This window comes from Jaculus jaculus, chromosome 12 (assembly GCF_020740685.1).
Source record: "Jaculus jaculus isolate mJacJac1 chromosome 12, mJacJac1.mat.Y.cur, whole genome shotgun sequence".
NCBI lineage: Eukaryota > Metazoa > Chordata > Mammalia > Rodentia > Dipodidae > Jaculus > Jaculus jaculus.
The window spans coordinates 93,449,756-93,472,042 of NC_059113.1; the positions used below are offsets into that span (position 1 = coordinate 93,449,756).

The 22,287-nt window shown below is 46.1% G+C and overlaps 1 protein-coding gene across 7 annotated transcripts in view; it reads left to right on the forward strand.

The window, feature by feature from the left end:
* Positions 1-17,004: 17,004 nt before the first annotated feature.
* Znf827 (zinc finger protein 827) overlaps positions 17,005-22,287 on the forward strand; it is a 233,663-nt gene continuing 228,380 nt past the window's right edge. For 4 of the 7 annotated variants that reach the window (XM_045130860.1, XM_045130865.1, XM_045130864.1 and 1 more), the window contains exon 1: positions 17,007-17,682. In XM_045130860.1, coding sequence (XP_044986795.1) covers positions 17,640-17,682 — 43 coding nt within the window. In that variant the 5' untranslated portion in view covers positions 17,007-17,639. Of the gene's footprint in view, positions 17,683-22,287 lie in introns of all 7 variants that reach the window. The other 3 variants (XM_045130862.1, XM_045130861.1, XM_045130866.1) reach the window with 2 other exon arrangements.

Sequence of the window (22,287 nt, forward strand, 5' to 3'; positions counted from 1 at the left end):
CTAAGGACCCCGTTCGAGGCTCGGTTCCCCAGGTCCCACATTAGCCAGATGCACAAAGGGGGCACACGCATCTGGAGTTCGTTTGCAGAGGCTGGAAGCCCTGGTGCACCCATTCTCTCTCTCCCTCTATCTGTCTTTCTCTCTGTGTCTGTCGCTTCAAATACATAAATAAATAAATAAAATTTTTTTTAAAGTCTAAGGTATTAGCTATTATGAACCACTTATGAAAATGACCTAATTGTCATTAGACATTTATTCAATGAGAACAGGCACCAGGTTCCTTTATTTTCTCTAACACTGTATACCCAAAGTATAAGTGGTATGGACTAATATTAGCCACAACTATGCACAATATTAACCATCACTATTACATGCTATACTGTATCCATCAGCTTCTTGATGTTAGGAGAAAATGCCTAAGTAGAAACAGTTTAAAGAAGGAAAGGGTTATACTTTTCTTTTTTATTACTTTTATTTTTATTTATTTATTTATTTGAGAGAGAGAACGAGGGGGAGAGATAGATAGATAGATAGATAGATAGATAGATAGATAGATAGATAGATAGATAGATAGATAGAGAGAGAGAGAAAATGGGTGCACCAGGACCTCCAGCCACTGCAAATGAACATCAGACGCATGTGCCACCTTGTGCATCTGGCTTACGTAGGTCCTGGGGAATCGAACCTGGGTCCTTTGGCTTTTAAGGAAAGTGTCTTACCGGATAAGCCATCCCTTCAGCCCTCAGCTTATAGTTTCCCGTGGTCACATCAAGCAGGAAGAAATCAGAGCAGAGTGATGCTGAACGCTTGGGCCACTCCCTCCTTTTTATATGGAAACCCAGCCCATGAGATGATGCTGCCCACATTTAGGGGGCGTCCTCCCACCTCAACTGATCTAATCTACACCATCCCACAAACACACAACCGAAGACTTGTTTCCATAGCGACTCTAAGTCCTGTGAAGGGGACAACCAGAGATTAACCATCGCAAACACTACTACGATTGCTGTTATCGCTAAATATTGAGTGCATTTGGTGGATTGTTGCATGCTGTCATCCGACAGAGTAAGCGGATGACACTGGTGCTTAAAATGGTTTCTGAGAAAAACCATTCATTCCAAACGCAAAGAGACAACTCGATTTGTTACGTGACTACAGTTCTTTTAAGGGTAACATCTTCCAGCTCAAGCTTTGGGCAAACGTTACCAGTTTGTTTATATGGGCTTTATTTGATTTTGTTTAGGTGCCAGAATTCAGAGAGTCACTTTGTAAATTGGATTTTGTTTTCTCTTGCTCTCCTTAATTTCTGGCCTTTTTTGGGGGGGGCGGGGTGCAGAGGTAGGAATGTTACAGGAGAAGGGTAGTCCTCACTCATTGCTATACTTTTCAATAACAGCATAGCATAGACTTGAAAGTAAGCCACTGTGGATTATGATTTATAACAGATGAGTGTCAAATCATCCTAGGTCATTTATTCTGTTTCTAGCATAACAATGGGGAACAGGGAGGGACACTGGGTGCGTTTAAAACAAATAAAAATCACCAAAACCTCAATAAATGTTTTACAGCTGAACGTTTTGACTGAATGAATGCCCAATGTCCAAAATTCCTCTTATGAAAGGTCACTGGCGTGGGATAAAGCATGGGGAACCAAAAAGCGGAGGTAACATATCCAGTTTTTCCTCTGGTAGCCAAAGCAAATGAAAACTGCTCCCCTGGGAATCTGGGGTGAGTGCCGGAAGAGTTTCCCAGGCAAAATTTCTTTGAACTTTGCATCTTAAGTTAAAGTTCACGCAGAGTCTAGACCTCACGGCACATTCCAGCCACCAGAAGGGGGTGGTGGTGGAGGCAGCAGATTGGTCACCGTATTAGGGATTCAACTCAGTCTCACCTGCTTTGTTGAGGTCTTGCTCTTCCCCACAGAGTCATGTGTTAAAGGCTTGTGTCCTGTGGTGGGGCTATAAGAGGTGAGGCATGGTGGGAGGTACTTAGATCACAGGGAGTGTGACCCCCAAAGACGACTGTGTCTCACATTCCCATTAAGATTGGTCATTTCGCCACAGGCCCAAAGCAACAGGGTCAACCAATCATAGACTGGGACCAGCAAAACTGGGCACTAAAATAAATCTTTCTTTTAAAAAAAAATAAGTTAATTATTTTAAGTATTTTGTTACAGTGGTAGAAAACTGGTTAAGACGCTATCCCAACCTCATGTCAGGATTAGTATAATACACTTACTATGTTATATAATATTTTCCTTTGATGAGAAAAACCAAAGTGTATGGTACATCCATACATATCTTAATAAAATAAAATGCTTTAAAATGTTTGAAAGTTATGTTGCTTAACTTTCCCTCAACAACTATGTAATCAAAAAGGAACATTCTGGAAAGATAGTCATTTACACTATATTTACACCAGGTGCTTCATTTGTATCCTTCTTGGAAAGTATAATAATAAGATATTTGTACTATGGAAGAGATTGGTGGGGGGAGTAAATTCACTTACTTTTGTTTTCACATTTTAAAGTTATGGTATCTGTATTTTATTGTTGAATATTTAAATACATTTTTTAAATATTTATTTGCAAGCCAGATGTGGTGGCGCACACCTTTAATCCCAGCACTCAGGAGGCAGAGGAGAAGGATCACGATGAGTTTAAGGCCATCCAGAGACTACATAGTGAATTCCAGGTCAGCCTGGGCTAGAGTGAGGCCCTACCTTGGAAGCCCCCTACGAAAAAACCCTAGCGCATCTGGCTTTATGTGGGTACTGGAGAATCAAACCCAGACTGTTAGGCTTTGCAGGCAAATGCCTTAACCACTGAAAAATCACTCCAGCCCTATTGTTGAATATTTAAAACATTAAAGAGAGCTGGAGTGATGGCTCAGAGGTTAAGGCACTTGCTTACAAAGCCAAAGGACACAGGTTCTATTTCCCAGGACCCACATAAAACAGATGCAGAAGGTGGTACATGCATCTGGCATTCATTGGCAGTGACTGAAGGCTGTGTCATGCCCATTTTCTCTATCTGCCTCTCTCTCTCTGTGTCACATAAATTAAATTAAAGAGAAAAAAATGAACAATTTTCCTGGTCTCATTAACTATTATTTGGGGAGAATAAAACATGAGAAGAGGGCTGGAGAGATGGCTTAGTGGTTAAGCACTTGCCTGTGAAGCCTAAGGACCCCGGTTCAAGGCTTGATTCCCCAGGACCCACGTTAGCCAGATGCACAAGGGGGCGCATGCGTCTGGAGTTCGTTTGCAGTGGCTGGAGGCCCTGGCACGCCCATTCTTTCTCTATCTGTCTCTCTCTCTCTCCCTCTCTCTGTCACTCTCAAATAAATAAATAAAAATGAACAAAAAATATTTTAAAAACATGAGAAGACTCTGGGAAAAGGGAAATAAAAGAACAGATTTCATTTTTTTAAATTTTTATTTATCTATTTAAGGGAAACAGAGAGGGAAAGAGGCAGAGAGAGAGAGGATGGGCACTTCAGGGCCTCCAGCTGCTGCAAAGAAACCTCAGACCCATGAACCACCTTGTGCACTGGCTTACATGGGTCCTGGGAAATCGAACCTGGGTCCTTTGGCTTTTCAGGCAAGTACCTTAACTGCTAAGCCATCTCTTCAGCCCTTAATTTTTTTTTTATTTTTATTTATTTATCTGAGAGAGGCAGAGAAGGAAAGACACACACACACACACAGAGAGAGAGAGAGAGAGAGAGGACACATTTTGAATGAAAGTAGAATATTGGAGAGGGTTAGATTAGGGTGGAAGGCCACCATGCTAAAAAGAACTGGTCTCCAGGGAAAACAAATGATTGAGAATAAGTTAGAAATAGTGGTGAAGGAAGTACAGAGAAAACTCAGGAATGGGCTTGGAGTTTAATGCTGCCCACAATGGCAGTTTGGCCAAGGTCACCCTGAATTTGCATGGAGATTGGATGGTCCTGGATCCAGGTGGAGTACGGTTGTCCTTTGGGTAACTGACGCTGGATATATTTTCCCCTTAATCATCTACTAACGACATGTTTAGGATTTAGTTGGCGTCTGTTATCACCTCTCATATAGCCCTCTCTGTTCTCAGAGTCCCTGTATCCCTGGCTTGCCTGGAGAATTTCTGTACTTGAAAGAGGATTTTCTTTTTAAATTTTTGTTTTTAAAAGCCACCCCGTTATGGGAAATGACAAAGAAAGGTTAGCTAAACTGAAATGAACCACAAAGCTCTGCAACACTATAGGGTCAAGGATAATATCTCATGGTTGTATCTCCTGTGAGCTGTAGCGCTTCATGCATAGTGGGCTTTCAATTAATATTTGATGAATGAATGAAAAGAACTGTTGTTAGTCAGCATAGAGAGCAGAATTCCACTCCCATTCCCTTATCATTCACATGAAAAGTCCTTAATGAGCATGGTGGCCCACCCCCCCATCGCCCCAACATTTGGGAGGTAGTGGATCTGGAGTTCAAGGTCAGTTTAGGCTCCATGGTGAGTTCCAGGCCACCCTGTGCTACCTGAACATCTGCCTCAAAAAATAAAATTAAGGGCTGGAGAGCTGGCTTAGCGGTTAAGTGCTTGCATGTGAAGCCTAAGGACCCCAGTTCAAGGCAGGATTCCCCAGGACCCACGTTAGCCAGATGCAACAAAGGAGCGCATGCATCTGGAGATCGTTTGCAGTAGCTGAAGGCCCTGGTGTGCCCATTCTCCCTCTCTCTCTCTCTCTCTCTCTCTCTCTCCCTGCCTTTGTTGCTCTGTCTGTCGCTCTCAAATAAATAAATAATGGACAAAAAATATTTTGTTAAAAATATAAATAAATAAAATTAAGAGCCGGGTGTGGTGGCACATGCCTTTAATCCCAGCACTGGGGAGGCAGAGGTAGGAGGATCTCCATTAGTTCGAGGCCATTCTGAGACTCCATAGTGAATTCCAGGTCAGCCTGAGCTAGAGTGAAACCGTACCTTGAAAAACAACAACAAAAAAAATTAAAATAAAATAAAGAGCAACTTATAAAGGGGTAAGTAAAGTGAAAGCTGCCAGTGCAACCTGGGAGTTGGAGGGGGAGTCACCCAGGACTGAAGGAAAAAGGGAAGAAATTGTGCATCTCTAGTCCAGTGAAGTCTGAAGATGCTAATGAAGTGTTAAGAAGCTATATTTATGCAGGGAAACCATTGCAGCGAAGGTGAGAGAGAGGGCAAGGAAGAAATGTTTCTATTTCTCTTCTGCTCTTTCCCTCTTTTCTTTCTTTCTCTCTCTTTTTTTTTTTTTTTCGAGGTAGGGTCTTATAGCCCAGGCTGACCTGGAATTAACTCTGTCGTCTCAGGGTGGCCTTGAATTTATGGTGATCCTCCTACCTCTGCCTCCCGAGTGCTGGGATTAAAGGTGTGCGCCACCACGCCTGGCTCTTTCCCTTTTTTCATGTCGCAGGTCGGTTGGACCCAACTATACATCAAGCCAGTGGAGGCATGCAGATGATGCCATTATAATACATCAGTCCTGGGACATGGAACAGTTAGGGGTTTAAAAAATAGGGCAAACCCATGGAATATTGTTTACAATCATGGAATATGTTAATAAAAAATAATTTTAAAACAAACAAACAAAACAACAACAACAAAAAAAAACAGCCATTTGTGGTGCTACACACCAGTAGGAAATCGCTGAAGAGGTGGAGGCAGTTCAGGAGTTTGAGGCCAGCCTGGGCTACACATTTTGCTGGGCATGGTGGGGCACACCTTTAATCTCAGCATTTGGGATTAGGAGGCTCACTGTGAGTTCAAGGCAAGCCTGAGACTACCTAATGAATTCCAGGTCAGAGTGAGATCCTATCTAAGACAAAAAAAGTATGGGGCTGGGCCAATGGTTCAAAAGTTAAAGACTCTTCTTTGCAAAGCCTACTGGTCCAGGGTTCAATTCCTCAGTACCCATGTAAAGCCAAATGCACAGTGTTTCATGTATATGCAGTTGGCAGTCCTGGTGCTTCTCTCTCTCTCTCTCCCTCCCTCTCTCTCTCTCTCATAAATAATAAATAAATAAAATATTTAAAAAGAAAAGTACATATGTAAGTAGAAGAACAAATTAATGGGGGTGAAAAGGCCCAAGTCATGCTACCCCCGCCAGACACAAAATTTCCTGGATATCCATGACCTCACAGTGCCTGACACTACCTACACAAGACCGTCATAATAGGAGGAAAAGATGATGACATCAAAATAAAAGAGGCTGATTGAGAGGGCAAGGGGATATGATGGAGAGTGGAGTTTCAAAGGGGAAAGTGGGGGGAGAGAGGGAATTACTAAGGGATAATATTTACAATCATGGAAATTGTTAATTATAAAAAATTAAAAATTAAAAAAAGGAGAAAGAAAAGAGAGAAAAAAGTAAAAAATAAAAGCACACACACACACACACACACACACACACACACACACACACAAATAGGGCAAACCCAAACAAGGCTATCTTACTCCTGCATGGGGAATCTACTGTCCACTTCTTCCTGTCTGTAGCTTGGTGACTCTTGGAGCTGCCTTTGCTATCTTTAACATGACAATTGGGACCTCACATTAGTCTTTTGGAATTAAAAACAAGATTTCCAGGGGAGAGCATCCCCAGATCTCAGCTTCCTCCTTTCCTGTGAAACAACCTGCAGTCTGTAGGCCTTCCGGGCCTGAGGCTAGCCTGTTTGTTCCTCGGACTACCTCCTGATTGAGGTGGGGAGGTCACTTGTACTGAAGAAGGACACTTTTTGTCAAATTGAGATGGCCAGAACTCCAGGTGAAAGTGATCTACTTGCATGGCCTTGAGCCATTTCTTGCCCAAGTCATACCTCAGTTTCTCCAGCCATAAAGAGAACAAAGAAAGGGTCCAGAGGATTCATATTGAGGAAGAAAATTAGTCTTTGCTGATATAGTGGTTCGCTGTAGGTAACTATGGTGACCCTCAGGCACACCTTCTGCAGAACAAAACACTTGAATTACACAACCATCAGAGAAAGGTTTCTAGATATCTTACTAGGTGTTTTTGGTTTGCTTGTTTTGTTTTGTTTTTCCAGATAGGGTTTCACTGTAGCTCAGGCTGACCTTACTAGGAAGCCAACACTCCAAAGAGCTGGACTACGTAAAAATAAATAAATAAATGAAGGAACAAACGAATGAATGAATGAATGAAAAGGAATCAGCCACCTAACCTTTTTCTAAAACAATAAACAACCTAACACAAATGGAGCTAGGAAGCTCCTGCGGCTCAAACTTCTAAAGGCATGATGACCTTTCGAAATTAAGTAGTTCCTGTGATGCTGGTCTGTCTGTTTCTCAGGACATCTTTAATAGGAACTACATGGCAGTCCCAGCTTTGTCAAAAAAGCCTTTTACGCAGGCACAAGGAGCCTCCTGTAGGCTTCCACACAGGAACCCTTCCTGGGTAGCTCCTCCACCACAGCCACTGCTCACAGAGCTGCTTGATGTGTCTGCCAGGCTGTTTACTGAAAGGACACTTGCTGAACCAGTTGTGATGTAGGCCCAGGACAAGGATGTGTATTGTAAGGGATCCATGCCGCTCCTTCCTGTTGTCTCAAGCAATTCATAGGAGTTTTTTTTACTATCTTGAGCATTCTGTGAACTTCCCAAGTGTCTTATGGTCCCTCAGATAGGGACAAAATACAATGTGGGTGCAATAAGAAAGAGGGTGAGTTCGGGCTGGGTAAAGAACTTGCTGTGCAAACTCGAAGATGTCGGGTTCAGATTCCCAGTATCCACACACACACAAAAAAAATCCAATGTAGTGTGGCATGGCTGCTGAGGAAGGAGAGACAGGCAGAGCCCTGGGGCTTGCTAAAGAGGTGAGTTCTAGGGCTGGAGAGATAGATGGCTTAGTGGTTAAGCACATGCCTGTGAAGCCTGAGGACCCCGGTTCGAGGCTCGGTTCCCCTGGACCCACGTTAGCCAGATGCACAAGGAGGCGCAAGTGTCTGGAGTCTGTTTGCAGTGGTTGGAAGCCCTGGCGCGCCCATTCTCTCTCTGTCTCTCTCTCTCTTTCTCTCTCCCTCTCTCTGTCACTCTCAAATAAGTAAATAAAAATGAACAAAAACATTTTTAAAAAAACAGGTGAGTTTTAGGTTCAGCAAGAGATCCTGTCTCGAATAGATATGATGGAGAGTGAGAAAAAAGCACTTGACTTTGCTCTGGCCTCATGAACCTGCTCATATATGCATATATGTGGAAATAAACCAGACAGGCCTGGGATGCAACTCAGTTGTAGGATGAGGCTCTAGCTTCAACCCCCAGTTTGGCAGGGGGCAGGAGGTGGTGGGAAATGTAATGACCAGGTGCTACTTGGAGCATTTTTCACCAATCTGATCAAAAAGGCTGGGGTGGTTTGGTTAAGATGTTCCCCAGGGGCTGGAGTGATGGCTTAGCGGTTAAGGCACTTGCCTGCAGAGCCAAAGGACCCTGGTTTGATTCTCCAGAACCCACGTAAGCCAGATGTGCAAGGGGGCACACACATCTGGAGTTCGTTTGCAGTGGCTGGACGCCCTGGCATACCCATTCTCTCTCTTTCTCTGTGTCTCTCTCTACATGCCTCTTTCCCTCTGTCAAATAAATAGCTAAATAAAAATAAAGTTTAAAAAAAATTAAAAGTAAAAAATGTTGTTCCCCACAGCCTTATGTATTTTGAACACTTAGTCCCCAGCTGGTGGCACTTAGAGAGAGGTGGGTCCTTGCTGGAGGAGGCGTGTCACCGGGGTGAACCTTAGACTATGAGCGAGCTAGGCAGTGCTCAGCTAACTCAGTCTTCTTTATTTTTTTTTAAACTTTTATTGACAACTCCCATAACTAATGACAATGTACAATGATCATAATCCTCTTCCACCATTCCCTTTCCCCTTCCTAAATCTCCCCCCATTGCATCCCTTCTTCCTAGTTAGTCTGTCTTCTATTTTGATGCCATCATTTTTTCCCTCCTGTTGTGGAGGTCTTGAGTAGGTAGTGTCAGCCACCCACATAACACCATGTGTAGGTGGTCATGAAGATCAAGGTCGCTTTGTGTCTGGTGCTACTCTAAGCACTCTTCCCCTTCCTTTGGCTCTTGCATTCTATTTTTTTGCTTTTTTGAGGTAGGGTCTCACTCTAGCCCAGGCTGACCTGGAATTCACTATGGTGTCTCAGGGTGGCCTTGAACTCACGGCGATACTCCTACCTCTGCCTCCCGAGTGCTGGGATTAAAGGCCTGTGCCACCACGAAAGAGAGAATGAGCACACCAGGGCCTCCAGCCACTGCAAATGAACTCAAGATGCATGTGTCACCTTGTGTATCTGGCTCTATGTGGGTATTGGGGAGTCAAACACAGGTCCTTAGACCTTGTGGGCAAGCACCTTAACTACTGAGAAATCTCTACTGTGACCCCTTTCTGAGATAGGGTCTTTCTCTAGCCCATGCTGACATGGAATTCACTATGCAGTCTCAGGCTGGCCTTGAACTCATAATGATCCTCCTACCTCTGCCTCCCAAGTGCGGGGATTAAAGGCATGTGCCATCATGCCCAGTGTTCATACACCCTTTCTGCCACCTCTTCTGCAATGATTCATGAGCCTTGGAGGGTATGATAGAGATGTCTCATTTAGTGCTGAACACTCACCTGTCACTTCTCATAATGACAGTGAGTTTTGAGTCACTCCAGTGGTCAGTGGCGTCTGAAGAGACAAGTTTCTCTAAAAGTTTCTCTAAAGTGAGGGTAACATTTATAATATGAGCCTAAACATAAGTGTTTTGAGGGAAGTTTGGTGAGTACCAAATAGGTATTTACCCAGACAACAGTAGCACTTTCTCCTCTAGGGCTTATGACTTCCCCAGCCATAAGATCTTGATGAGGTTTTCAGTACCAGGTAGGAATTCCCTCCTATGGAATGGGCCTCCAGTCCAATCAGAGAGCACTTGGTTTCCTCCATAGCAGACATGCCACCATTGTATCATTTAGTAAGTTTCGGCTTGTCAGCTAGCTCATTCTTGCTGCTGTCTGCCAGCTGCTGTGGCAAGATGTGAGGCCCAGCCTCTGCCTTCTTTTCCCTGCTGTGATGACACTTTGCCTAGAGACTGGAAACAAGAACAAACCCTTTCTTCTCCCCAGCAGCTGCTTTTGGTCAGGTGTTTTTGTTCCAGCAATTCAAAGGGAACTGCAACCAACACCTAGGAGCAGCACAAACTTGATAGAGATGCTAAGACTCCTGAAGGGTTCTAGGGGTCAGAGTTTTATTTCAAACTGGTGTTCAGATCAGGAGTAAACACAGAAGGACTCGGGGCTCCAGGTTCAGAGTGAGTTGTAAGAATAAGAGTTGATTAGAAGAGCCATTGGGAAGATATTTAAGGGAGAAGTCCCAGGCCCAGAGGCGCTCAGAAGTGTTTCCCCCTGTTAGGTTATGGACACTCTTTTTTTTTTTTTTTTTGCCTAATGGAGATGGAACCCAAGTGCTTTTGAACATACTAGGCAGGCTATCTACCACTCTACCCCAGGCCCGTTCATTACTTTTCAGCGCATGAGCTTATCCCAATCATAACAAAACTTGCTCATCTGGGCCAGGCCCCACCTCCTAAACAAACAAGTACAGATTACAGCAAAAGCCTCTCTCTCTGTAAAGGACTTCTGGTCATTGTTACCAGATATGGATTTACAACATATGAGGTCCAGACCAGGAGAAACGCCAGACCCCCATCTCTACCCAGGATAGGCACTCATTACTTAAAACGTCAGGCTCGCTGCACTTTTGGGGTAAAGTGTGTTCTAACTCGACTCTTGACGCAGATGCCTGAGGCCCTGGGCAAAAGAGAAGACTCTCATTGGTGTCACTTGTCTTCAAAGCTCCAACGACAGAAAAGGCTAGTCAGGATCCTCATCACATGGTTGGGAAACTTGTTTCCGAGAGGCTGGAGGAATACCCTGGTCCCTTCCCTACAGCTCCTGAGGGAACTTACAGAGGAGCTGCTCTTGTGGTTCACAGAGCATCTCGGCTCCTGGGGCTAAGGAGGCTTCCATTGTGTGAAGATGGTCAGCGTGTTCATGAGTGGATTCTAAGACCTCCAGTAAAACTTCCATGGGAGCTCTTTTCTCTCTAATTGCACCGTAATTTCTAGAGTTCTAGTTGTCAAACTTTTGGGGATATAGACAACATTACACCAGGCTGGGGATGTAGGTCAATTGGTTGTCAGAGTGCTTCTCTTGCATCCACAGAGCCCTGGGTTTGATTCAGTGAAACTGGACACACTGGTGTATACTGATAACCCCCGGCACTTGGGAAGTGGTGTAGGCAGCAGAATCAGGAGTCCAAATTCATCTTCAGGTACATAGAAGTTTAGGCCAGCCTGGAATAAATGACAACCCATTTCAAAAATAAATAAATAAGCATTTAATTTTGCCTTTTCCCCTAGGTGGTTGTGAGTTTTCGTTTAAAGGAATTGTATCTGTTGATAGTTACTGTCTTGCTCATTAAAACTATACCATTTTAATAAAATATTTAACTCATTTGTAAGTAATAAAATTAAGATATTATATTTTTATTTAAAATAGCAATAGTTTGCAAAACAAAACACTGTGGCAAGAGGGACAATGCTTTACATTTCAGTAAATCTCTGTGTTATCTGCCTTAATAGAACACAGCTGGAGTCACATATCTGCTTCTGCATTCCATCTGTTATAATGTGTTGTTTTGGTTAAGGGTGTACATGGAGAAAGGCTAAGGGTGTTAGCTAGTGGTAGAGTATTTGTATAGTTGCTGAAGGGCCTAGGTTTTACCTCCAGTACTGTTAAAAAAAAGAGAGAGAAGGTGGGGGCTGGAGAGATGGCTTAGCACTTAAGAGCTTGCCTGTGAAGCCTAAGGACCCCGGTTCAAAGCTCGATTACCCAATATCCATGTAAGCCAGATGTACAAGGCAGCTCATGCATCTGGAGTTCGTTTGCAGTGGCTGGAGGCCCTGATGTGCCCATTCTCTCTCTCTCTCTCTCTCTGCCTTTTTCTTTCTCTGTCTGTTGCTCTCAAATAAATAAATAAAAATAAACAACAACAACAACAAAAAAACCTTAAAGAAAGGAGAGAAGGAAGGAAGGAGGGAAAGAAAGGAAGAAAGAATGAGCACATGAAGAAAATGCAGCCTCACCTCACACAGATATTCAGTGAGAAGAGAGATGGGTTTACTAGTAACCTTTGCTGCTATTTCTGAATATCCTTCTTTAATACTATGCTAAAACTTGAGGAGTAGCAGATCGTCTAAGAGTTACTTACATAGGCTGGGGAAATGGCTCAGTTGGTAAAGAGTTTGTTGCCCAATTATGAGGACCTGGATTTAGATTACCAGCATCCACATTAAAGGCAAGTGTGGGAGTGTAATGGCATGCCTAGAAGCCTAGTGCTGGGGAGGTGAAGGCAGGAGAATCTCTAAGGTCTGCTGACCAGTGATCTAGTCAAATTCATGAGCACCAGCTTCAGGGAGAGACCGTGTTGCAAAAAATAATAAAGAAAGAAAAGATGGAAGCTGGGCGTGGTGGCACACGCTTTTAATCCCAGTACTCAGGAGGCAGAGGTAAAAGGATCGCTGTGAGTTCAAAACCAGCCTGAGACTATATAGTGAATTCCAGGTCAGCCTGGGCTAGAGTGAGACCCTACCTCAAAACAGAAAAAAAAAAAAAAAACAAGCATAAAAAGATGGAATAGGAATATGAGGGTAGCTCTCAACATGAACCTCTGGCTTCCATGCACATGGGCAGCCTTACATATATGCACACCACATACACATAAGTGCATCAATAGTAAAGTCACTTACAGTGTGGAATCTGAAACCATGCCAATGAATTTTCCCCATTTTGCACCAATACCCATTGGTTTTGCCCTTTGAGTGAGTGAGTCTTCTATGACAGGACAACATGACTCAATAACGCCACGCAGTGAGCTTTTGGAACATGCTGGCTAAACAAACTTTTGCAAATCTTTTGAAATGTTGACCCTATGTCAAAAACTCACATTTACTGATGTCACCATGGAGCTCATAAAACAAGCCATGTAAGTGTTGGGACACTGCTAAATTCATGGCAATGAATATGAGCCATGTAAAAAAACTTAATTTTCACTTCTAAGTGCAAATTTTGCCATTGCCAAAAATGCCTTGCATTGTATTCCTTGAAATTAAAGGCTTGCTTGGTCGATTATTCATTTATTTATAGAAATAGTCAAGTCTGAGTTTGTCTGCCAGCCATTCTTTCAAGTAAAGATAATGTCCTGTGAAAAAGCAACTTTCTTTCTTTCCTTCTTCTTCTTCTTTTTCTTTTTTTCTCTAGCCCAGTCAAATGTGGAATTCACTATGTCGTCTCAGAGTGGCTTTGAACTATAGCGATCTTCCTACTTCTTCCTCAAGTTCTGGGATTAAAGTTGTGCACCACCATGTCCAGCAAATACAACTATGTCAAACACCTTCACAAAGGGATATTCCCCCTACTCCAGACAACTGATGTACTTCAAGAAGCAAAAGTGCTTTATGCACCTATCACTTTGTCACAGAGAATACTTAAAAAGTCATGCACTCAAGGATTTAGATTTAATAAAATTAATAATTTTTACTGCTCTGTCAAGGACAACCTTAAAAGAGCCTTCCTTTTCCCCCCTCTCTGAGTACAAGTGGTGATGAAGAGAATAAATGACTAATCACAAATATGGAGCCCCTGTCTTGACTGGAGCTAAGGTGACCAGCATTTTACCCACCACTGCCCTAGCATCATTAATCCAAATGTCAACCCGGAGAGAAGAGCAGATCTTAATATTATTATGAATATAGTTTTGACCTATAGATAGACCCTTTGCAGGCCATGCACTATTCTAAGGGAATGTGCTTCCTCTGTCTATACACCTTTTGCAATATTTGCTCTTAAATGAGTTTATTTCTGTGAGCCAGGAGTTAGAATGCACAATTTGGACAGGAACTTAAAAAAAGACCAATCTATTGAAATGAAGCAGTATGATTATTAAGAAAAACTATGGTCTTAGAACACCTGGTCAGTCAGATCCAAGATTTCAAACTGATTCTATGGTCCATACTGATCCCAGCTAAATAGGTGTGCCCAAACTCGTTTAGTAAATTTTGGTTTTGTGGGCTGGGGGGGGGATGGCTCAGTGGTTAAGGGATTTGGCTGTAAAATTTACTAACTTAGGTTCGATTCCTCAGGACCTACATAAAACCAGATGCTCACAGAGGAACATGCATCTGGAGTTCATTTGCAGTGGCTGGAGGCCCTGGTTCACTCATTCTTTCTCTGTCTTTCTTCTCTCTCTCTCTGCTTGCAAATAAGTGAATAATTTTTTTTTCAATTTCAGTTTTGAAATCCATTGTAGTAATCTCCAGTATTTATCTTCTTAAGAGCTTAAGTTAGTCTAACAGTACATTACTCCACGCTCCTTGAGCGTACAGCACGAAGGGTGTGATATAAGTGACCTTGAAGAGTGTTGTGTGGCGCTGAGATAGCAACCTGAGATTTCAACAGAACGTGGTCTGTGTTCAATTCCATTTCCTATTGTCATACGCTACTTCAAATAATTTTGGGGGGAGGAAAGAGGTGGAGCTATGAATACATTCAATTCACAACTGCTTTTGGCTGTTGACAAAACACCTATATAATTAAAAGTTGACAGCTCTTGCCTGGTGCCTTTAAAAGGTCGAAGGAAATGGACGCTGCTTTGAGCAAAGGCCTAAAGTGTGTTTTCAATTATAGTGTACCAAACATTGTGACGTCATTGCGATTCAGGAAAAGGTGGTGCTGTGCAGTGTAATTAACAACCTAGTCGAAGGTTCTGAGGGGACAGTGGTCAGGTACCCTAATGCATCCGTTCACCCCATGCTAGGTGTAAATAATCTACGGACTCAGGGCAGAGAGCTCTGATTTCTCATTCATGGATGAATCTTGAGCCTACTGCCTAGCCCAAGTCACAACAAGCTGAATTTGATCTGAAATGAAAGATAGTCTATTTCAAATTATAATGCAGAGACACTTAACTACCAGCTTCTATTTATTTATTTATTTTTAAGCCAGCATCTTGAGAAATGGTTGGTGCTCCATGTTAACTTGACTATTGTAGATTGAATTCAAGCAGGTGTTTCAACCTTTACTGAACACAGGGATATTGGCAGGGAAGGGTTCAATCTTGAGATTCCATGATCTTTGAAAGCCATCTTTTGGGAGACACAGGACTCTAAATGCTTCCTTAATAGTGGTGGATAAAGCATTATGATTTTGATTACTTTTTGAGGCAAGCCCAGTGGCCTCTCCTTATGCAAGGCACTGACAGTGAGAGAGAGAGAGAGAGAGAGAGAGAGAGAGAGAGAGAGAGAGAGAGAGAGAGAGAAAATTGGCATGCAGGGCCCCGAGCCACTGTAATTGAACTCCAAATGCCTGTGCCACCTGGGCGCATGTGCAACCTTGCAGGCTTTGTAACCTTGTGCGTCTGGCTTACGTGGGACCTGGAGAGTTGAACACCGGTCCCTAGGCTTCACAGGCAAGCGCTTTAACCACTAAGCCCTATCTCCAGCCCCATTATGATTATTTTTAAAGTGGCGGGATATCTGAACTTAACCCTTGTGGCTCTCTTCACTACCACTGGAGACTTGTAAGTCACAACCTCTGAGATGCATGCGTTATTCATGTCAACTTACACCATGTTATTTTGATACTCTATATCTTCCCTGTGCCTCCACCTTCTGCGATGAACAAGTCTATTTAAAAATTAGTAGGAAAATATTTAACATAAGATGATGAGTCAGACTTTTAAAAAGCTCAAAAGGGAAGATGTAGTTAAATAATGCACCTTTTTATTTTTTAGCTACATCTGACTCATGACATATAATGTATTCCACTAAGTTCAAAGTTTCCTCTTACAAAGAGTTTTATGAAACAACCCTTCTTCAGACCATTTTTTTAAAAAAAGCTTCAATTATAGTAGCAGATTTTGGAGTTTAAATCATTAGCAAGCTCTGAGTGAACTTCTATCCAAATGACTTGCCTTCACAAAGAGAGCAGCTCTCTTTTACCAAGTACCTTTTGTGCTGAGACCCGTCCTTTTCTGTATTTTTTTTCTCTTCTCTGTGTCTCTTTGAAGTAAGATGTGCGATTTGTAAAGTGATGAAAGTCTATCAGTTAATGAAAACGGGTATAGTGAGCTCAAACTGCACACTAGAATTACTGCAGGGTAAATTTCATTTACCTGCATTCTAAGAGGGGGAAAAAGTAAATTTCAAAGTCGATTGCTGTATGCACAGTCGGAGTATCATGTAGCAGTTGAGTCGACCATCAGGGGTGACCTAATCTTATTTTCCCCACTTTCTCAAGGACCTATAATTTTCATTTAGGCAGCATTTTTCAAGTCTTAACGCCACCGGACCCTCCAAGACTGGGCATTGCATTCCACCCACCTAGTGATTTCACCATATGTTATCTTTTAATTTTTTTTTTAAAAGATTTATTTCCATTGGGATTTTTTTTTTTTTCTTTAGAGGGGAGGAGTGTGTAGGCGTCTGTAACCTCCAGCCTTAAGTTGATGGGGGTGAGAGAGAGAGAGTCATTCGGTGACAAAAAGCCTGAAGAATTTTATAACAGATCCCAGTGTAGTTTAATAAACAAAAGAAAGCGAAGGGGAGAACAACCTATTTCCTTTTTTTTTTTTTTTTTTTTTGAATCTGTAAAATAATGGAAGGAATCGTTGTTTCAAGAGTGGGCAAAACTTTTTATTTTTTTCCCTCTCCACGTTCCAACCCCCCCCCCCGCCCTCCCTCCACCCTCTTTACATTGGGCGACTTAAGCGGGGATCAATTCGAAGAACTCCATCCCACCCCCCCCACCCCCCAGCACGCGCGCCCCCCCCATTCTTTCCAGACGAGAGCGGTGGTGGCCAACGCGAGGCTGAGTCCGCCCTGCGAGCCTTGGGGCACCTTCCTCTTTGCTGTGCGTGTGTGTGTGTGTGTGTGTGTGTGTGCAGCTCTCGCGCTTCCCCTCGGTCTGTGCCTCTGTGTGTGTGTGTGTGAGTGAGTGTGTGTGTGTGTGACAGGGAGAGACAGAGAGAGAGAGAGAGAGAGCGCGAGAGGAGAGCGAGCGAGCGAGAGAGCGAGCTGTGCGGCCGCCGCCCGCCACTGCCCTTTGATCCCGACATTAGTGTTAGGGGCTCGCAGACACACAGCGCGGCCATAGACACCGCCGCACCGGCTCTCATTTATTTATACCTCCCAACACACACACACACGCGCGCGAGAGCACAGGACACACACACACACACACTCACACTCACACCTATTAGATCCGTTTCCATTGAAGAATATTACGCTCGGGGGACAAGCCAGGTGCACGACCAAAAAAAAAAAAAAATTTTTTTTTTTTAAAAAAGGGGGGGGGTGGAAGAAAGGAAAGAAAAGAAGAAAACCCCCCTGTTCTGGCTCCAGGAAACAAGCTTCAACCCATTGCACACACCGGAGAGAAGGGGTTCCCCCCCCTCTCTGCTCGCCCCCCCCCCCTCCTCAACTACCTCCCGGGCTCCTGCCAGTGTCTGCCTCTCTGCCCCCACGGGGGTTTATTTGATCTCACATTAACCAAGGAGGAGAATGTGAGAAAAAGAGGAAAATGCCCAGGAGGAAGCAGGAGCAGCCCAAGCGCCTTCCCTCACGTAAGTCATCCCCTTCTCCACCTCCTCTCGTGCCATTTTCTCGCCCTCCCTCTCCTCTTTCCCCTCCGCAGCCTCCGCCGTTGTTTTCTGCATTAGTTTAGGGTTACAGAGGTGAAACTGACAAAGACACAGCCCGGGTTACTCCTCGCTTAGGTCTATGCCGAGGCAGCCATGTTGGTGATGATCAGCCCCGTGCCCTTTCTATTCTCTCTCTCTCTTTTTCTTTTCTTTCTTTCTCTCGGCACCCCCTTTCTCTCTCTCTCTCTCTCTTTTTCTTTGAGATCGGGCTTCCCCCCTTTCCCTCCCCCTCCTCACTCCGGGTTGCAGGGGGAGGGGGCGCTACAAGGGAGGAGGGGAGTAGTGTGGATGCCGGCTATTTTTTTTTTTTTTTTGTCGCGGGTGTGTGTGTGTGTGTGTGTGTTTGGGTGTGTGTGGGGGGGGTGGTGGAGAGAGGTTGGAATCTTAGGAAAAAAAAAAAATTCCTTGTGGATCCCCGGTGCCCGAGGGTACGGGGTCGGGGCGCGCGGAGGGCCGGGGCCGTGACATGGCGTTTGGAGGGAGGGGTGGTGGTGGTGGTGATGTCGGGGGCTCCGGGGATCCGGAGAGAGGTCCGTCTCCGGCTAAAGGTTGCGCCGGGGTTGGTCGGCCCGGGGCTGGCTAGGAGGAGGAGGAGGAGGAGGAGGAGGAGGAGGAGGCGGAGGTGGAGGTGGAGGCGACGGCGGCGGAGCCGGAGGGAGTCGGGGGCGGCGAGGCGGGAGCGGCTCTCGGGGTGTGGGGGGCACCGCACACAAACACACTGGCACACACACACACACACACACACACACACACATACACGCGCGCGCCGCCGGGCGGCTGCTGCTGCTGCCCACGGCGCCGGGCCGAGGGGGGCGCGCCGATCCGGGCCGGAGATGGGGCGAGAGAGAGAGAGGAGAGAGACAGAGAGAGAGAGAGAAAGAGAGAGAGAGAGAGAGAGGGGCAGGCCGGGCAGCCGCGGGCGGATGTGGGGTGCGGGAGCTGCGCCGAGGCGGAGGCAGGAGGCAGGGCGGCTCGCGGCGCGCGAGGTCCCTGCAGAGCCGAGGGGAGGGCGGAGCAGGGCTCCTGGCCGCAATCAAATGCGGGGTCAGTGGGAGCAGACGGGAGCCCGGGCGAGACTGGGGCTCCCAGACCCTCCCCCCTTCTTCTTCCTCCCCGAGACACACACACACACACACACACACACACTACACACTCTCCCAGGCGAGCCTGAGCAGAGTCCAGGACTAAAGTGCATCCCAGTCGTCCCCCGGCCCGCGGCAGCCACACACACACCCGCCGGGTCCCTCGCCCCTCCTCCACCCGCGCCCCGGGTCCCTCTCCACCCGCCCTCCGGCTTGGCTTTGCAAGACTCTTAACTTTTCCCCCCACTCCCTCTCCAGCTCCCCTCGCATCTCCCGCCACCACCCCTCCCCACCACCACCACCACCACCACCACCCGCCTGGTCTCCCCACCTCCGACCGCCCCCCCCCAACACACCCAACTCCACCACCACAAGCTCTCTCCGTTCGCTCGGAGTGTTTCCGAGATGCTGTTAAGCTAAAAGTGAATGAGGGAAAAAAAGAAGCAACTAAAAATATCCCCCCGGGGCCGCCCGGGCTCCTTGAATGCAGGGGAGGGGGGGGGGAGCAGGGGCGAAGGCGTGGGGCGGGGTGACGGGGAGGAGGGGACGCTGGAGGCGCCCGAGGGAGGCAGGGAGGGGTCGGGGTGAAGTGTGTGTGTTTGGGGGGGGGACACGGAGGGTCAATTTCTCTTCCCTCCCTCTCTCCCCTCCACCTCGCCCCGCGCGGCTTGCTTGCTCCAACCCGTCTCCTGGAGGGTTGGCGCTGCTCGGAGCCCGATCTTGCAAAAGAAAAAAGAAAGAAAGAAAGAAAAAAAAGAAGGGAAAAAAAAAAAAAAACCCAAACGGGTCTGGAGGGGGGGTGTTGGTGGTGGTGTGCGGGCGGGAGCGGAGCCGGAGTGCGCGCGCCCGCCCGCCCCCGGTGTCAGGCCGCCGACGTGGTCGGTCACCTGAAGTTCACGGAGGGTGGGGGAAGGGTTAAGGTTATGGTGTCTCGGCCCCGGTTCGTGTGCGTTTCCGCTGCAGACAGACAGCAGCGCGATCGATGGTCTCTCGCCGCCCCCCTACCCCGCTCCCCGCGGCCCCATCTCGGCGGGGCCCTCCCCTCCGCACCCCCACCCCCGTCCACCCCTGAAGTGGAGGTGGAGGTGCAGGGACGTGGGCTGCGGTGACCTCGGCGCGTCCCACCCCCTCTTCCTCCTCCTCCTCCTCCTCCTCCTACTTCCCCAGCCGCTCCGGGTCACCCGAAGTGGCGGAGCAAGGGCACTAGCCAGCAAGTCCGCTCCGCAAACATTCCTTTTTTTTTCCCCCCCCCCCTTTTCCCCTTCCCGGTAGACGCACAGGGTTTGGGATGTGTGTTGGGGGGTGGGGTGGGGGATTGTGCTTTTTTTTTTTTTTTTTCCCCCATTCCTTAAAAAAAAATCATGCCCGGGTGAAGTCCTTTCTTCGCCTGCCCGCTAGAGGTTCCGAGGATAATATCACATATGTAATATATATGCAACATAAAAAATCACTCGCAGGCGGCTGCGTGTGTAAGGAAATTTTGTGCCAGGAGGAGGAGGAGGAGGAGGAGGCGGCGAAGTTGGGAGGCTCCGGCGCTGCGATTCGCAGCACAACTCGCCGCGCTTTGGTTGGAAGTGTGTGTGTGTGTGTGTGTGTGTGTGTGTGTGCACATGGCCGGGCCGGCCGCGGTGCCCAGCTCTGCCCGGTGGCATGGGATGGGTGTGTGTGTTTGGCGGTGGGGGAAGGCGGGGAGTTCAGGAAGGCTGGCATCCCCGGGGCGGTGGGCCAGCGCGGGAGACTTGCCCTGCTCGGACAAAATGGGCTTCAGTGTTCTCCGCGAACTTGCCCTTAGATGGCAACTTTGCGAGCTGATGAGCTTGTGTGCGCAAAAAAAAAAAAAAGAAAAGAAAAGAAAAGAAAAAGGGCGGTGAGGTTATTTGTTCGTTTTCCTTTCTTCTCCCTCCACCTCCTTCTTTTCAAAATAAATAAATAAAAAATTTTTAAAAAAAAAACATTGCTGGCGGGGTTAGAGGGAGGGTGGTAGAGGAGAAGGGATTTATCTAGAGGTTGGGGCGGCGAAGGAGCAGGAGCCACCCCTCCCCGTGGTGCCGCTGCAGCGCAGCCGGGCAGCTGCAGCCTGCCCTGCCGGTGACCTTGACCCTGACCTCGTGCGACCAACCTCTCTGTCTAAGAGGAAATTCAGGCTCCATTTTAGCTCGTGTGCCTGGTGGGCCTCTTCGGGTTGGTGGTGCCTGTTCCCCAAGTTATATTTTGAGAGTGGGCACTCCCCCTCCCTCCCCCTCCCCCCCCCACCCCTGTTCTCTAATTGAATACTGTTATCTACTCACTTAAAAAAAAAAATCGCCTCCCTCTTGCATTCACATTAAGCCACTTTTATACCAAAGGAAGAAGCAATTTACCTTTGGAAGCGTAAAGGGTTCCTGCCGTCTTTTAAAGGCAAGCCTTAATTTGCGAAGCTTTTCCACTTCTCTTTGCGTTGAATGGATTTTTGTGGATGTGTGCTGCCTGTTCTAAGCGGGGTTTACTCATGTTTTATAAGCAATTTGCATTTGGGCTAAGAGCAATTTCTGGGCAAATGGTGTATTTTGCAATTCAGTCACAGTAACCCAGGGCTTGCTAAGTGCCGAGCGAGGATCACAGAAACTAGTAAGTGGTATCTAGATGCGATAAATACTGACTTGGGTAAAAATTATTCTAATTTCTGTTTAATACAGAAATACAATTTTTAGATTTAGGGCTAGTTTAAATGTCCGACTGTTTATATGTAAGGAAAGAGTGTTTCCTCCCTTGGAGAACTGTGAGGTATGAATGTTAAGATAAAGTTGTCTGGGGATCAAAGCTGTGTGATAGAGGTCATCCCAGAGTTTTAAGAAGTTATATAGGGGCAGTTTACTGTAAAAAAAAAATTTTTTTTTTAAAAAGTGTGTCATGTGGATGAGGAAAGGGGGCCTTCAGGGGAGTGAACTGAGGTTGAACTGCTGTTAAACAGCGATTAAGGCCACTGCTGATATTTTGATATAATTGGTACAACCTGTAAACACATTTAAAGAACAGCAAACTTTATGAAGAGAAGTTTGTGCTGTCTGAAGTTGGGGATGCATCTCCCAACAATATGACTGGAGGTTTCTGAAGCATAAACCACCGCGACTTACATACTATGTGTCGAGTTTATTTCTCTTGTAATTACCGCGAGTGAGACACAGTTGTCTCTGCAAAGACCACCGGCCTCCCGCTGGCCAGCAGCAAGTCCAGGGAACCTGGAAGTGCCACCCTCGAGTGGATTAGTCCTGGAAATCCAGACGAGCACTTGGTATTATCTGATACCAAGTCTGGGGTGAGCCTCAGTCCCTGGCACTAACTCCCAGCAATTCCCCAGGCTGGGCTCTGGCCTGCTAAGGTTTCCTAGCTCTTTCTGTTCAGCTAGACACCCCTGGGACTGTTCAGAACCGAATTAGCTTTGGAGATGGGTGAGCCTTTAACCTGA